This window comes from Calidris pugnax, unplaced genomic scaffold (assembly GCF_001431845.1).
Source record: "Calidris pugnax isolate Ruff unplaced genomic scaffold, ASM143184v1 scaffold103, whole genome shotgun sequence".
NCBI lineage: Eukaryota > Metazoa > Chordata > Aves > Charadriiformes > Scolopacidae > Calidris > Calidris pugnax.
This window is the reverse complement of record NW_015090990.1, coordinates 8,407,450-8,424,607: the sequence shown is the minus strand read 5'-3', so window position 1 is coordinate 8,424,607 and position 17,158 is coordinate 8,407,450. Positions and strand designations below refer to the sequence as shown.

Here is a 17,158-nt window from a genome sequence, read left to right as displayed (position 1 = left end):
TCTTGATTACAGGACAAGACAAATCAGTTCTAAAGTCTGACCTCCAAGAAAAGATATTGTAATTTATTTCTTGGAGGGAGGAGGCAGGAGGGCATCAAGTCTGAGTAGTAATGGACAGCAGAAGACTCAAGGAACTACCGAAGGTAGGAAGCAAGGAACTCGCTTCCTACAGATTTGTATGTTTCTCACACAGCTGAAGCAGAAGGGCTTTTGGAGTTCTTAAAGTCTTGGCTGTTTCTCCAACTGTGAGGTACTTTCCTGAAATTGTGAACCCGCAAACTTGGGGGTTTGAAAAAGAATATGCTCAAGGCCCTTAAGAGGCTTAAGTAGAACGCGTCTGATAGCTCATGGGAGCAGGATCCACTTTTAAGAAAGGCTAAAGTGCCTGTGGTGTGGCTGGTGTCCCTCCTGAGCACAGAACCAGCCTTTAACCTGCTCGTAGGACAATAAACTGAAGATGGCACAGGCCCTACACAGTGCAATAGAATCCAAGTAGAACAGCCTCAGGAGGATCAGGTTAGGGGAAACTTGAGAGATGCTATATTTATATTGCTATATATATTTATATTGCTTAGATTTATGTATTAACTAGCTATTCAGGTATCTATCTTGAGGCAAAACGGAAGGGTAAAAGAAAATACATACAATTGAAGTGATACTGTATCTGAGAATCTACATTGTTTATTTCAGCAATAAGTGCCCCCAAACCTGAAGTACAACATTCAAAAATCTACAACACAAAAATAGAAAATATTCAAAATACACACAAACACGAGTCACCTTTAATGTGATTAAAACGTCACATGAGATTTTTTGCAGTTAAGTGGCAATTAAGGATGTGCTTTACAACACTGTATAGAAATTTGCCAGTTTCCTGTACAGGCAGAATCCTCACGCTTGTGCAAGTCGTTCTAGGACTCTTCGGTAATCTGAAACAAGTTGTTGGAAGCTCTCTTCTAACTGTTCATGTTGCATGTTTAGGTCTATTTGGTTCAACTGATTCGTCAGCTCCTCTGGTCTTAGACACCTTCTCATCTTGGCAAGCTCTCTCTGCTTTTTCTAAGCAATCAAACAAATAGTAGTTTGAACACAACCAATAATAATCAAGAACATGGTATTTCATAAAATTTATTCAATTTCAGTATCTAGTTTAAGATGTCCCTAATCCTAAGAAAAACGGTAATAGTGTTTGATTAAGACATCGTTTCTGTTAAAGCTTCATAGTTTCTGTATTACAAATGAAGCAGTGAACTGAAAAATGGTTTCAAAGCTTTTCCTTAACCAAACAGATTAGGACTAATTGTACTTCTACTACTGGCATGTATGGCATGAAAAACTAGACTGTAAAAAATTGACCAGGATATTTAGCTCTATGCTGACATTGATCACACTGATATGCCATTATGTGTCTGTTCAGCCAACTAATTTCCCTATAATTGACTATCAAAATTAATTTTTAACCTCCTGTACGCAAAAAACATTTCAGGAATTGTTACAAGTTAGTCATAAGTTACCAGAGATTAGCAGTAACAGCACTGAAATGCAGTAAGATTATTTACAAGCATAAACGTATTTCTACAGCAAGATGGGAATTCCCCTTCCTGTGTCACATATTGGATACTTTAACCCATGTCTTAATACAAACGTATTTTCAGGTATTTTTCCTTTCCTGAGATTTTTTTATACAGCTGATATCTATTTCTGAACTGCTCAGTTCCTTAATTACTTGCCATTCTTCAGTCTTCCCTCGTTTTGTGAAAGTGCAATGTCATTCAACATTTCATTAAAAAAACATATGCATTATGTGTGCCTGGCATCTTAGCAGTAAGTCTTGGCAATGCCTACAGAATGATAAAGTTTGTTAAAAGAACAAAATTTTCTCAAACTATTCTACTTCTACTATGAGTCTCAAAATCAAAGCCCTTTTGTACTCTATTTAATCTTACACTTCCCTCTCTCAAAGGAAAATGTTTTTTCTATTATTGATGCTGAGGGTCAGGAGGAGGGAGCGGAGACCACAGTAAACTGCAAATGAGTAAGATCGGAAAAACTTTTACGATGTCCCACAGATCCTATAGATAGGCAAAGTTCAGTTCAGAAAAGCTAGTTCTGTATTGGAGCCCTGATGAGATCTCCAGGCACATTTCTGGCCAATAATAAAGGAACATTTCCTTGTAGAAAGGACGTGAAAAGCAGCAGAGCTATTCAAATTTTAGATTCACGTTAGCACTATCTAGTCAAAACGAGTAAGATACTCAAAACATAAGATGAGATGCCCAAATGAAAATAGTGATGAGTACCTTCTGAGCAAGCTTCTGTCAGAAAAACTAAAATCTCCTTATTCTACAATAAATAAAAAGTCTCTTAGTTAACAGGAATGTCTGTTAAGACTATAAATATTAGCTCTGAAAAAAAGATGTTAAAGCTTTTAAATGGCCATTACATCTGATACTGTAGCATTAGGCCATGTCCAAGTTCCAGATTCCAGGCATAAAGCCTATTTCAGATAACCAGTTGTTTCAACATCCATTTGCCACCAAATATAATACCAACATATCCAGTTACACAAGATTCCGAAACCTGCATTCAGTAGTGTTTTCACTTGGGCAGTTTCAAGACGATTCTTTGGGAGCAAGTTATTGGGCTGGGCAGAAAAGTATATTCTGTACAAGCAGTAATCCCCAAAGTGTTATGTGTGGGTGATGAGACTCTGGAAGAGGTTGCCCAGGGAAGCTGCAGGTGTCCCATCACTGGAGGTGTTCAAGGCCAGGCTGGATGGGGTTTGAGCAACCTGGTCTAGTGGGAGGTGTCCCTGCCCGTGGCAGAGGGGTTGGAACAAGATGATCTTTAAGGTCCCTTCCAACCTAAGCCATTCTATGATTATGATTAAGAAAAGCAGCACAGCAGTGGTATTTACTTCCAGAAGGGATGATATGAAGAACAAAGACATGATCAAGGAGATGCATTTACCTGCACAATCCACTAATGAGCATAAAAAGTAGAGTTCTTCAGAAATGGAGAAGTCACAGTGAAACTGAAATTTCACCTTTGAACTACCTTAGAGTGATGCCCTGTTCACTAATATACCAAATCTTTCATTTTCTCTATTAGTAGCACTTATACAGAGAGTACAGTTGGCCACATCAGTCACTCCAATCTAGTAGTGCCATATAAATAAAAAAAACCTCAGTATTTTTAGCAACAGCCTCTTAGCTAACATGAAGGCTTCAAGGGGAATACATGTATTACAGGTTTTTTTCATCTGGGATTTCCACGTGCAGTTTTATTTCTGCTACTGTTAGCTAGGAAATAGCTGCAAGAAGCAATATCATTTTTACTAAATTAAGGTAGTAGCAGTTTAGAATTATTCTACATCTGTACAGTACTGTTGAAATGAAGCTATCAAGCTTGTTATATAAAAGAAAATGATACCAGCATTACAGTATGCAGTAATATTCCCAATTCTTTATTGAAATTTGCTTTTCCTTCCTTCCAAATCACTATATATATATATATATATATATAATGTTAGTTTAATTGCAGTTCTGAAAAGTTTCTGAAGACAGCACCATGACTAAAATTTATTGGAAATACTGTTTAAAATGAGTACATGAGTAAGCTGTTTATGAAGCAGAACTACCATAAACAAGATAGCTGTATTTCAGAACATGAAACTTAAAATCAGGGAGAGGGTATTGGCTGCTTCAGGGATTCTTTTGAATCCTCATTGAAGTGAAAAATTTAAAATGCAATATTCTGAAGTAGCAATGTTGCATATCTAGCAATACAAAATCCATTAATTAATGCATTACTGCATGCAGAGACTGAGGTGGAAACAGCTGCTAGAAGCACTAGAATTGAAGCTACTTACGGACTTTTGGATTTCCCCCACAGGGCTTCAGTGCTGTGTGAATGAATTGAAACCATGGAACAGCCCTGTTGGCTGAAAAATCATGGCCTTCTTTGTAGTGGACACTGAGTGGAAGTTAGCAAATGAGACAAGACACTCACGAAAGAATAGAAAGTGTTTTGATTAAGGTCCTGCCACTCAGTATGACATGGCATTACCTCCAGATCAGGCAAGGATTTAATACAGTGCTGGGTTCTCATGTCTGCTAACAGCACCCTTAAGTCCAACATGAACACGATCAAAGTTTTGCTATTTTGGTATAACAGGGTAAGTGCTGCTTTAGGAAGGCTTGCAAGCTAATCAAGGTACTTTGCATACTTTGTGAAATTTTTCCAAGAGTTTTGGTTTGCTTAGCAAGTACTAGTTACTCTGAAGAGAGTAACTAACATGCCAGTTATAGCAATAAACCTAGATTTATTTGTGATCTTTTGACTCAATGCAAAGACTGCTGCCTGTATCTCAGAAGGTCAGTCTATGCAACACGGACCAACTATACTGAAGATCCCAAGAAGCACACTTAATAGGAAACAAGCAAATTACTTTGCACTAAATTTAGTACTTGTTTTAACTTTACTGCTGAAATAATTTTATATTCTATCTGCATGAAATTCTACGTTGACATGGCTAGATTACTTGTAGCAAGCTGTTTTGTAAAGACAGCTACAAAGTAAAACAGGAATCTAAACTATATCTAGTCTGCAGTGTAAACTTTATTACAGCATTTACCTCTTGTCTAAGATATTTTTAACCTTTTCCAGAAATGGACATTTTTCCCCCTTAAGCCTACCTGGGCATAATGCCACTTGCAGTTAGGTAACATAAGCTTAGTAGTAATTTCCTGCTGAAATCGGGCAGGAAACAGTCAGGAGCCAAACACAGGATTCTTCAGCACTGCTATGCATGAATGCTCTCTGCATCTGTATATGTGTCAGTTGAACACAGCATAACTAATAGTAGTTGATTGGCAACATAATTGGCATCATCCACATTTATGGAAATGAAAGCAAAATCAAGTCTAATTAGTCTTGAAATAAGTATTAAATGATACTTAAGTCATATACACCTTATATGGGCCAATCAGTCTTCTTTTAATGTCCAACCGATAACTTCTGGACTGTTCTGCATCACCCATGTCTGTTGCACGCAGTCGGAGAATTTCATAAACTCGTCTTGTGTGTTGCTAATGAACAGAAAGCAGAATAAACACCATGTCTGAATAAAGAGGTCACTCAACAGAACTCAAGAGTGGAAAAATACTGAAATATTAGAGTAGTTCCTCAGCACAGAGGACAGAGGCACAGACAAAGCCTCTGTCAAACCTATCCTTCTATCTGGTGGGTTAAACCTTCCTGTTTTTCCTTCAAAACTATTTTCTTCCACACAGCCAGTGTCTGATCTCCCAGTGTTGTACCAGCTGTAGAGGTGCTTCAAGGACCTGCTGCAAATAAGCAGCAGAAATTCCAGAAGCCAGAGTTCAAAAACACCTCAAAGAACTGAAGGATTGCACTGGAGCAACATTAAGCAATATTTTACTAAACAGTGTCTGCTTTGCTAATTTTAATAATCTCCACATACTTACTGCCCATCACAAGGTCCCCTGGAAATTCTAAACGAGAGAATGAAACCACAATATTTAAAGTTTTCTGCTTACTAGGAAAGAAAATGAAAGTATCAGTAAACAGAAAAACTGAAGTGCTTTTGGAACCAGGCTCAGCTAGCATCACACTTGGGAAGAAAAAAAGTAAATCATGTTGCTACTATATTAACTACTGCATCTGTTTGCAAACAGAATTTAAGACCAAGTATTATTTTCCTGAGCAAGAGAACAAAAAATAGGATGGCTTGTTTGCTACACTAACACATGTTCAGATACTGTTAAAAAAACCCAAACCAACTTATTTATCCTTTCAGGTTTAAGATACCAGACATAGAAGGCTGCAGATATAGTTTCCTTATACAAGCTAAACTATTTTAATGAATACATTTGAATATGGCTTCACACCCCCAATCCTCAAGCCTCAAAGTTTTCATTAATCCATATTCAAATACATCTTTAATTAACCAACTCTGCCTTTTCACTACCATACTCACTAACGAATTTAAACAATCAGTGAGATTACCAGAAAATTTAATTGTTCGATTTATCTGTTCAGATCCCCAAGTGTTTAGAGCTGTCTTAGGTAGCAATTGCTTGCTACTTTGTGTTCTGCATTTCCAAACCAACTTGTTATTTGTATAAATATACTTGAAAGCAATAGAAACCATGTCAAATTCTATTACATCAACAGAATAGGCAAAAAAGTGCAATTATCTAAAACCATGAGTATTCCTTTCAGATACATCTAAAAATCTGTTGAAATAAGACAGTGTGTAAATTCCAAGTCTTCGCTTCTATATTTGAATTGTTATTCTACTAGTTCGATAAGTACATGTCCAACTACATGTTGCTCTGATTTAGTACCTTATTTATTTTCAGTTTTTGTTGAGCTTCCATCACCATTTCTTGACTGAATCCTTGCATTAACTTTCCTGGGGAAAAGCAAAGCAAATCTTGACAGAGCTTTACAAGAACAAAGTCTCTTAGCTTCACATAGTTTTCAGATGGATCTTCAGCTAGAAAGAATAAAAAAACATGTAGTTAATATCAGCATTATTTGTTTCTTCTATATATATACAACTGTGCTTCATTGTAAGTACTGCTATCAAAGTTTTTGATGTTTGACAGTAAACATTAAAGAGATGCAGAAAGAAAATCTTCTAATAATTTGTGTATATTGTGTACAGCATTATATATGCATTTCTAAGAAACTGACAATATACATATTTAATCAAATTTAACTCCTTGGGAAAAGAAAATCACTCTATGTATAAATCCTTTTTCTGGTATGTTCAATCTATTCTATATTTGACAGGGCAGTAGAACTACTAGAATGCAAACAAATTATGTGGAAAAAGACTGGCAAAACTATCCCAGTGTATCCAAGAAACTAGTCAAAGACATGTATTGACCATGAGTTATAGTCTTTGTTAGCATGGAAGATGGGGAAAGGTACAAGGACCCAAAGGACAAGCTTCTCCAAAATTAAGAGGCTGGAAGGACCTAAGCAAAATCTGACCACAATTTCAAGTTACTTTCATTTTGCTTAAAATGGCCGCATAACTGTCAAAACTATTGCTTTAGAAAAAACACTGAAGGTGAGAACTACCTTCGCCGAACATCAGCATGGTCCTGTATGCAATTTTGTGCTCTCTTATGAACTATGCAGAAAAAAAATGTATTTTTTTCTTCCATACTTAACTATTTAAGACAGGTTTACTACAAGTAAGTAGTAGGGTCATGTTCCCTCCCCAGACTCATTTTTCCATGGACTAGCATTGTAGAATTTATTGCTAAGCAGCTTCTCTCTCAGCTGTGTTTTTCTTTAGTTCTGAGGACCACTGTAAGTAGTTGAAACTTACAGTTTAAGGACTATCAAAAGCTAGTAAGTTACCAAGAAGAAGGACTGGGATAGAAGCTTTTGCTGTGCATCTGCAGCACTGCACTACTGGCTATTTATTTTTTGGGTTGGAGAATGCTTATGATGATTCTATCAGTTTAAATGCTTTGTGCACAAGTGGTCTAATCTTGTATGGCAAGTCTTACAGCACTCAGTCTGCAAAAAAGACTGGAGAAGCTGTATTGAAATTTATTGAGGGCATTCCTTTTCACTCAGATTAGTTAAAATAAAGACAAGGCAGTTTCTGTACAGTAAGCACCATCAGCATGCATTCCACCTGTATCAGTTATGACAAGTTGTAAGCAGAACAATATTTGCCGTGTGAAACTCCCAAGTAACTTTTTTTTAAAAAGCATGATCTCTTTCAAAGAAGTTCATTTTTCTTCATTTTTTTCAGAAAAGTAAAAGGCTTTACTTCACAATTTTAGATGCTACGTAACTAAATATCCTGGCCACATTAAGATTGTCTAGCCTGACTTTCCCCTCAAAAAAGACAACAAATAATTCCGTAACTTGAGTGCCAAGTAGAATATTGCAAGCTTTCTCCTGTTTTATTCCATAAAGAAATTAAAGTGTATTTTAGTTCACATTTACTATCTCCTACAAGGCATTGAGCCATGAACATGTCACATGATTTATCCAGTACCATGTTAAGATCTTGTTTATCCTCAGCTATAAAAGCTATGTAAAGCTTTGTACTATTAAAGAAAAAGTAAATGCACGACGCTCTCGATTTCCTGTTATACTTCCTTAGGTTCCTATGAAGTGGATTACTTTATGTTAAGAATACCCTGCAGCAATGCATTAAGAAAGCAAATGTTCTATCGTATTTTGACTAGAATGGGGGGATATTTCTAATTAAGATGAGCTCTGAGACAGCATGTAGAATTGAATGGTCAAGTCATGTTTGAACTGCATTTCTTCCTATATTGGACTTGAAACCACAGGACAGGTGTCATGTTTGTAGCTATTTTTATGTTATATTTTTTTATGCACATGTACCTTTTTTCCCCTTTGCTATTTCCTCAATAATTTTTTGTTTTTAGGAATTTGTACACACCTCTCGTATCAAGGGTGTCTTCAGCCAGCAATACATGCTCCTGGAGCAAAAATTCTCTACAGATTTTTACTGTCTGTGAACTTTTAGCTTGCACACTAAATTAATATGCTATTTTAGTTTATTATCTTTCTCTCCCCCCCAGTTTCAGTTTTGGCTAATAGGAGTAAGTTGAACAAGGAATTTGACAAAGCTTGATCTCTTGGCAAACTCAGCTGTGTATCTCACAATAAAATGGCTAATTAGCTGGTAATCCGTTCATGCTAGGGATTGAATTTTCCTGGTGTGCTGTTCTCTAAGTAAAGGATTTAAGGAGCTACATTATATACAGTTCTTCTGTAAACCAGGGTACTATTAATCCTGAACTGAAGCTAAATCTTCAAAAGACAAAGTAACAGGGAAGTTAGTTTACAGATTAACAAACTGTGAGTGCTACAAGTTGCTTATTAAACAGGTGAAGTGAGTTAAAAGTTTAACACAAACCTGTTATATCAAGTACTGTAGGAGAAGTCATATAGTATCTATGAACTGTTTCAAGCAGCTGAGCACCATGGCCTTCTCCTTGGAATGGTGGCAAGATCAGCATCTGGCTACAGAAAAAGGAATGTATTTTCAGTTCAAATGCACGCATTTGCAAACATTGCAAAGAAAGGACTTAGAAACGAAATGGTATTCCATTTTAGATTAAAGTACGTGTAACAATCTTCATGTTAAAATATATTTTTTAACAGAGTCTTAAAATTGCTAAATATTCAAAACTTGCTTGAGATTCCCTCTGCTTCAAGAAGGGAACAATGAAATAAATCAGTGCATAGCCAGCTAATAATGGGGATTTTTTTAAACAAATCAACACCATTATAAACAAGTATTGGGAACTTCAGCAGTTCCCTCTTCTGAAATAAAAGGCAAGGCACGAGTTACGCCGCCAATTACCTTACACGTGGCCGGGTTTTGTCTGGGTACACATAGTAATTATAGACTGTCATGTAGCCTACGGTCGCAAAGAGCGTAGCTCCATCCTTATTATACTTCTCAAATCTGCAGATAAAACAGAAAGCCAAGCAGGTCAATTACAGTCGCGCTCCCATGCAGTGTCCATTTTCTTTTCCATTCTCCAACTGAATTTTCAGTGTCAGCAAGCTACTCTGTGAGGGCCCAATGGGTACACCTGCTATGTTCTGAATGTACAATTCACTTAATTGGTGTGCAGCAACTTGGATAAATCAGGCCTCTTTACAGCACTTCAGTGCACTTGCCTATTATAAAGATGAATAGGTGGCAAGTAAAAGAAAACACAGGCAAAGCTCATTTTACTGTTTAAGCCTACATTCAGGGCTCTAACGGACAACAGCATTTAATTCAGCTCTATTCTCAAGGTTTCCCAAAGCATAATGGAGGAAAACTCAAGCCTCATAAACAATGGTTTTTCTTTCCTGGGAAAAATATCATTATACTGCTCCAATAATTGGCCAGCCACAATTAAAATGCAGGCTTTGTGGAGGTAATAAGGTCCACTGTTGCTTTAGAACTGTACTTACACTAGAAAGTAGTTCCATCTTTCATCATCTACATCAATAAAGCTAGCAGTTTCAATAAACCACATCAAGAACGTCTGAAGCCTTTCATGATATTCTCGAAAGCCTGGACATGTCATGTCGGCCTAGGGAAAAAGCCAGGAGAAGTCAGGTGAAACCTATTGCAGATGTAAGAGGAAAAAGATTATGCAAAACCTAATTAAATTCTCCAATACAAAAAAGCAAGTTTATAATTTATAATAAATATATTATATTAATAAACTGGTAAAATAATGTAATTATACACTATAGTTGGAACATCACTGAAAGTGCAGCACTGCAAAATAAACTTTAATTTAGTTGCTCAAATGCCGAAGTTTCCCTTTTTTCCCCATACCTTGTATATCTGGTATGTTATATCTTCACCAGCTTCCTCATTATGGACAGAATATGTGTGTAGCAGCATTCCAAAGGGCTTGAAATTGACCTCCTTCTCCAGCAGAGACACAAAGTCATCTGTGTTTGTGCAAAAACCAGGAGGAATGATTTCTCTAATTTTACTTTCAACATCGTCTGCCTGAAGATTATAAAAAGAGGCAGGATCAGTGGAAGATTAGAAAAAGTCAGCATTGATGTCACTATTGTGCTGTAAGAAATGAATACAAAAGAGGTACTACGGCCTAACGGTAATTAAAAAAAAAAAAAGTGAGCTTTCCTGTTGTTCAGCAGTGACCTTGCAGCAAGTAAAGGAGCTGCACTGATGAGATCCAGAAAGTTCACAATCCAGTCACTGTAAGCATCTAAAAGCTTGTAGTTGCAGCCTGAGTTCATGAACACTTATGTTTAGAGATTGTTACATTTGTCCAAGTAAAAATTAGGGGTGCTGATAGCTATTCTGAAAGTGCAGCATATTGAGAAGCTAAACTTTCCATCCAGCAATCCTCCAAGACTATATCACACAGCCTTGCAGAACTCGGGTTCTCAAACAAGCAGCTTACAAGAAGTATTGGATGGTGCAGAACTACGTGGAGGAAAAGGGACAGAGACCAAAAATGGTAGCTCCCAAGCAGGAAAGCGACAGCTAGCACACTCTTGCATTCTTAGGTCTCCCTGCCTAAAACGCCTGCCTACAGGATCAAATGCAAAACACATTACAAACTCAGAAGACAACAACCGATATTCAAATCAAAGAACACTTTGAAAACAATGTTTGACATGAAATAATAAAAATATGATTTAAGGATACTGTAAACAAATCCAACCTGTAGTCTAACGTACTGGGAAAGAAATATTCTGGCACCAGAATTAAATTCAGAGATTAAAATTACTCTTTTCAGATAACCAAAGTGAAAGTTAGAGACTATCAGCTGAGCAGACTTCATAATCCTTTTCAGACCCAAAAAGACCACTTGATTGAATACATTTACTACTTCTTTTTAACCATGAATATTTGATGAAGTTTCACAATAACGTATTACTGCTTCTCACCAGGCAATAAAACTTAATGAATTGGTCTCAACTTAACAAAACCGTACTCCTCAATACAACCCCTAAAAGCCTGACATTACATTCAACAAAATGAGCTTACATTCAATTCAAACTTTCCTCTGGACAAAGAATCCAGGTTTTTACTTAATGGAGTTTGCCGTGAGTTCAGCTGTAATGTTTGTATTGTATCTATTTCCACAAGGACTGACACAAGAACACTTTGTGTTAACTTACTAAGCAGCTCTTTCACACCGTTTACATGCATGATGGGTATTAGTTCAAAACCAAGACCCTTGCTACTTAGCATTCAAAACAGGGAAATTAAGATGCTTAGAACAAAATACACTACAAAAGGCTAATACAACATGCTACTAATTCCTATCCTTTCAACCATAGTCCCTTAAGTAGAAGCAATGCACCTGCAAATGAATAGCACTTTATCATTCAGTTACATTTTTAGTGTAGAGAAAGATGGATGTAGTTCAGCACAAACAAGTTTTATTCTTAATGGCTTGGTACTACCAACATTTATATTTATATTTGTAGAGAGAGCTATTAAGGAGTTAAAATCTAGCTTTATAATACTTGGCGTAAGAACCCAGTTAAAATGCATACAATCTTTACATCCATTTCATTCTCAAAACAAAGGAGACGCGTTTATTGGAACCTTTGCTATTCTTATGAAAGCAATATTAGTTAAACATTTTCTTTACACTTACTGATTTAACTGCATTAAACAAAATCAGCCATTTTTTTTTTCAGAATCAATGAATTACATAAAAAAAGTATTTCCATGGAGCACATTTTAGAATTTTATTTTTTTTAACTGTGCAAGTGAACGAGTTGCACAGATTTTAAGGCTGCACTGCTGACAAAGCTGTAGGAAACCACAACTAGGAATCTGTAGTGACTCTCATTTTATGTATCCAAAAGAGGCATGTAAAAACAATCTAGCATCAAAGCAATACTTCCAAGCATCAGTTCAGTAACTCAGACTATGAGGAAGATAACCTAAAAACAGCAAATATGCAGTATGAAGTACTATATTAATAATGTTTAAGTAATTTGCTCCCCTCACATTTCAAAGTTTCTTCATTAATGATAATAAGGAAGACAAACTTTCACCTGCTGAAAGCATGTAAGATAATGCATAAATCACTGGCTGCCACCACAGAAAAATCTTGTTTTCCATAAAATAGAAAGAATTAAATCATGAGAGCAAAGGCTTAGCAGATAAAGCAGCAGATAATCCTTCTTAGTTCTATATGACCACAACATATTTCAATCTAGTACCTCCTAGAAGTTATCTCCCCATGAAATGGGACCTGACATGATTTAAGAAAATATACCCTTCCCTTACTTTTAGGGTTAACAAGATCTCCCTTTTTTACAGAGGAAATCCTGAAATCCCCAGTTTGAGCAGTAGCATAAGTTTAAGAGATCCAATTTTCAGTTAGTAAGTCCTGGAATATCAACACCATACAAATAATTTGCTTAATTAACACCTGTACTTGTTAATGGAAACATCCATCCCATAGCAGGCACCTTCCAAACACTTCTGAGGTGCTTGTAATCCAAGAAGTTACCTAAATTGGTTTATGGCCTTTCCCTTGTGTACTTCTTTGATACTGGCAAGAGATTCATTTCTTTTATCAGAGCAAGGCACTCATATCTTATCAATTGGCACAGATGCACATGATGATGCACAACTTTCTCTTCAGAAAAACAATCCAGTTGACTACTGCAGCAGTGTTAAACACCGGCAAAGCCACTTGCAACGAAGCACACAAAAACCCAAATGAAGCCAGCCACGAGTAGCTGAGCTTATGGTTTCATAGAACTACAGCCTGTAACGTATTACCTTCATAATGATGTGAGGTGATGATGGGGAATTTGGTATAGGCTTGTAACTAAACTTGATTTGTAGTAGGACTACTAAGTGGGCAGTGTCTCTTTGTATGTTGCATTTGACTCTGGATAATTTCATTACAGAGATGTACATTGCATTTGACTCTGGATAATTTTACTACAGAGATTATTATAACAGGCAGTTATGACATTCGTATATCATGTAGATGTTGTTTTAAATTGGCTCTAGAAACATATTTGAAAGTTGAATTTTTCTAGCAATTATATGTATTAATTCCAGTGGGAAGCAATAGAGTGATCAGTAGTATTACTTAAAAAAAAAAGATGTCTGATATTAAAATTACACTTTTTCATTAACTTTTGTGTAAAGCAAATGTATTAGACCAGCTGCAAAGCAAGATAAATACATTTGTAGCAAAGCCTGCTTCAGAGGTTAGTGAAATACTTTTCCCCGCCCCATCATAAAATCCAGATGAAAAGCAGAATACTTGAACAGCTGCAAATCTCAAAGCAGCAAGCAATTTGGAGGTCAATGCTATTAATATTTACACAAGAAGAAAGCAGCTTCTCTTCAGATATTTGAAAGAATCAACTCCATCCATGGGATAAATTCTGTCCATTTTCACTAAATTAAGTGCAGCTTCTGTTCAAAACATGATCACACTTTGCTCAGCCTTCCCCACTAACATGGCTTGCACCCATCTTTAGGGAGACAAGACTAAGATGCATGAACATGACTGTCTCTTGACACTTCAGGATCTTATCTTTTTCCTCATGTTTGAAAAAATCTTGGAGAAAAATCAGGAGGAATATTTCTGTCAGTCCCTAGCAGAGACTGTATTTAGCAATAATGGAACAAAACTTACTATCACAGACTAAAACTACCTGCTGTTGAATGGGCTTGTGTGGGTATTTAGATACAAAATCCTAAACTGTGAATAACTTTGCAAAGCATTCAAACTAGCTTCTCACTTGTAACGAGTTACATTAAGGGCAGAGACTGCTGTGCTTTCCTAAACACCATCTATCCACAGCACAAAGATTACCTGTCATGCAGATAGTCTGCATCTTAGTATGATTTACCAGTAAGAGCTGAGACCAGCAACCGGATAACTTAGAAAAGTAAATGTTAACTTGCATTTAAATGAACACCCTTCTGTAATGACAACTTATGTTTTAATCTCTGCAAATGCATTTGTATCTTAAGGTGCTTGAACTAATGGTAAATACAAATGCAGAACAAGATTAAATGACCACCATATCTTTTTTCCTCCTAAAGTTTAGATATAGCCATATGAGCAGCCTATTTGGATGCACAGCATCAACAATACCAAGAGAAGCACTGAGTAAGCTGCCACGTTGTTCCGATTCAGTCAAAGCTTGTACATAACTCTGGAAAAGACACAGACGCCTTGCTCTAAAAGATTCTCCTTTTGGTTCCAATTTCAAACCCTTAAGCAACTGGAGGAATAATTCAGTAGAGGTAAAGGGGCTTGAAAGAAGCAAGGATTCTGAGCTATCAAAAACGTTGCAGAGTGTGCTTAGGACAAGACAGACCTTGTTTACCTTGCTTGTACCTCCAGAGAAGTGGCTTTGTACAGAAAACATAGGCTGTGAGTAAAAAGATGCTATGGTGTGGATTTCTGTTGTGACATGATTTTGAAGTTACACTGGTGAAAGGTTGGATCTGTTTTACTTTAATGATTACTAATTTTGCCAAAAGACTTTCCTTTTTTCCAAAATCTTTCCAAAGATTGAAAAGCATGACCTTTTGCTCCTAAGATAAGTTGTCCTAGCCTCAAAAGTGTTTCAGACATGTCCGGGCACTTATCCAGGCAGTATTTTTTCATTTAGAATAGGCCTTTTCTTGAAAATTATTTAAATAACTGTGATCAATCTGAAATTAGGAATTTAAAATACAACTTGAAGTCATAAAGATGTTTACTTTTTTTTGTTTATAAAAAGCTCTTCTCGGGCAGAGTAATTTGAAGCCATTGCAAACATACAGCCATTTCACACTGCAGAGTATTACAAAGATTCAACAATAATTATATCAATAGCTCCTTTCAAAAGACATCAACTGAATTCTTAATTCCTTATAACTAAGTAAAAGTCAGATGATACTAAGTTTTCTTAATTCATTAGAGGCCACTCTGAAAAAACTGTTTTTTCTAAATATCTGTACAGACACTTTAACAGCTAAAAACATTGTTAAGAAGATAGTTTATTCCTATTTTTAAGTTCCATATGCTTTTTCTTCAGTTGGCTGAAAGAGCTGACTAGCTTAGGTTTTGTGGGTCTCTCTCAAAAATATTCCGAGGTCATAGAGGCAGAAGAATTAAAAAAAAAAAAAGCTTCTCTATAAGTGTTCTATAAGCTTGGAAAATTTGTAAGCAAAGAGAAAAAAAGTGAAAAAACACCCCAAACCAGACAAAACATCCTGCAGGTAATTGTACTATTGTATTCCCTTAATATGTAACACATGATCCTCAACCTAAAGTTCCTATTCTCATTTCTGCCTTACTTGTTGTCCATGTCTGCTATCTGAAGAGACACAGTCAAGTATCCTACCTTGTGAAGGATTTACAGAAACCTCTTTTTTCTTCTTACTGAATTCTCTTTGAAACAAAAACCCACCAATGCTATTCCTCCTCCTGGAAACTGTTAACATGGAAATACAGACTTGCTAAATTGTTGTGGTTTTTTGTAGAACTGGCCTTGATATTAACACCTTACATTTGACTGTACAGTTTGACACAATTTTGATGGTGCTGCAGTCAAAGGAGGAACCACGGGAAAATGTGTGGATGAAGTTCAGAGGTTTTTCCAGCTTCACAAAGGAAGCTTGCTTTGTTTGCTTTTAATGTAAATCATGTCTGGGTGGGAAATTACTAAACCTAGAATTCTTGTCCACATCCCAACTAAACCTTTTCAATAATATGTTAAGCGCAGGTCTGGTTCTGTCTTTACCTCCACACAGTCAAACTTTTCATTAACTTTAGATGTATATTCGATGCGGAAGAGCGTTGACAGGTTACCAGCGATATAGTACAAGAGGATCTTCAGTCCCTTGTAGCCAAAGGCAACTTCACTGAGGAAGGAGAAAAGAGCAATCAGGAACTCTATATATATATAAAGTTTCACAGCAAAACATTCACATCACAGAGCTTTCATTTAATAAGCTCTGAAGTTCACATCATCTTTCCCAGTGAGGTATATTAAGCTTCCTAATAGGAAAAGGGAATCAAAGTGTATGTGCAGTACCTAGACAGAGATAATGCCTTGCACTATTTCAACTCATTATTTTGCTCCTCTAGTGGAGAAAGAGAACATGCTGGTGGACTCCTAACAGTGCCTCTGCACTTACTGTGACAGCTCAAGAAACAATACCTGAAATAGCTAATACTGCATTTATGTTTCTCAATATCTTAAACTTAACATTTATATTAATGGATCAGTAACATTTATTAAAACTTACTTTGCAGTATAGTATAACGTTTTGGAATACACCACTGCAATTTATACTGGGTAAGACACAGACGGACAACCACAGTAAGTGTAGTTTTGATGGACAGTTTTTATATAATTGTCCAATACAAGTAGAATTAAGTAAATGCAAGGGAAAAAAAGGTATGGAATGCAAAAGTCTTTTTTACACTTTGAAAATATGAGTGGCCTCAACAAAAACACTATGCTGTTTTGAAGTACAGAGAATTTCTTCTGAAGATAAAAACTGAATTGCAGAAATAGTAATGTCCACAAAGAAACAGGTTCCTTTTTCTGTTATTTTAATGCCTGGCTGTTGGGGGGGGGGGGGGGGGGG

The 17,158-nt window shown here is 36.4% G+C and overlaps 1 protein-coding gene across 3 annotated transcripts in view; it reads right to left on the bottom strand.

The window, feature by feature from the left end:
* Nucleotides 1–656: 656 nt before the first annotated feature.
* Nucleotides 657–17,158, bottom strand: part of HAT1 (histone acetyltransferase 1) — a 20,508-nt gene continuing 4,006 nt past the window's right edge. For 2 of the 3 annotated variants that reach the window (XM_014954713.1, XM_014954714.1), the window contains exons 4-11: nucleotides 16,306–16,426; nucleotides 10,376–10,555; nucleotides 10,003–10,124; nucleotides 9,398–9,502; nucleotides 8,948–9,054; nucleotides 6,372–6,523; nucleotides 4,974–5,090; nucleotides 666–1,059 (exon numbers count right to left, since the gene is read on the bottom strand). In XM_014954713.1, the coding sequence (XP_014810199.1) occupies nucleotides 892–1,059; nucleotides 4,974–5,090; nucleotides 6,372–6,523; nucleotides 8,948–9,054; nucleotides 9,398–9,502; nucleotides 10,003–10,124; nucleotides 10,376–10,555; nucleotides 16,306–16,426 (1,072 nt within the window). In that variant the 3' untranslated portion in view covers nucleotides 666–891. Of the gene's footprint in view, nucleotides 1,060–4,973; nucleotides 5,091–6,371; nucleotides 6,524–8,947; nucleotides 9,055–9,397; nucleotides 9,503–10,002; nucleotides 10,125–10,375; nucleotides 10,556–16,305; nucleotides 16,427–17,158 lie in introns of all 3 variants that reach the window. The other variant, XM_014954711.1, reaches the window with a different exon arrangement.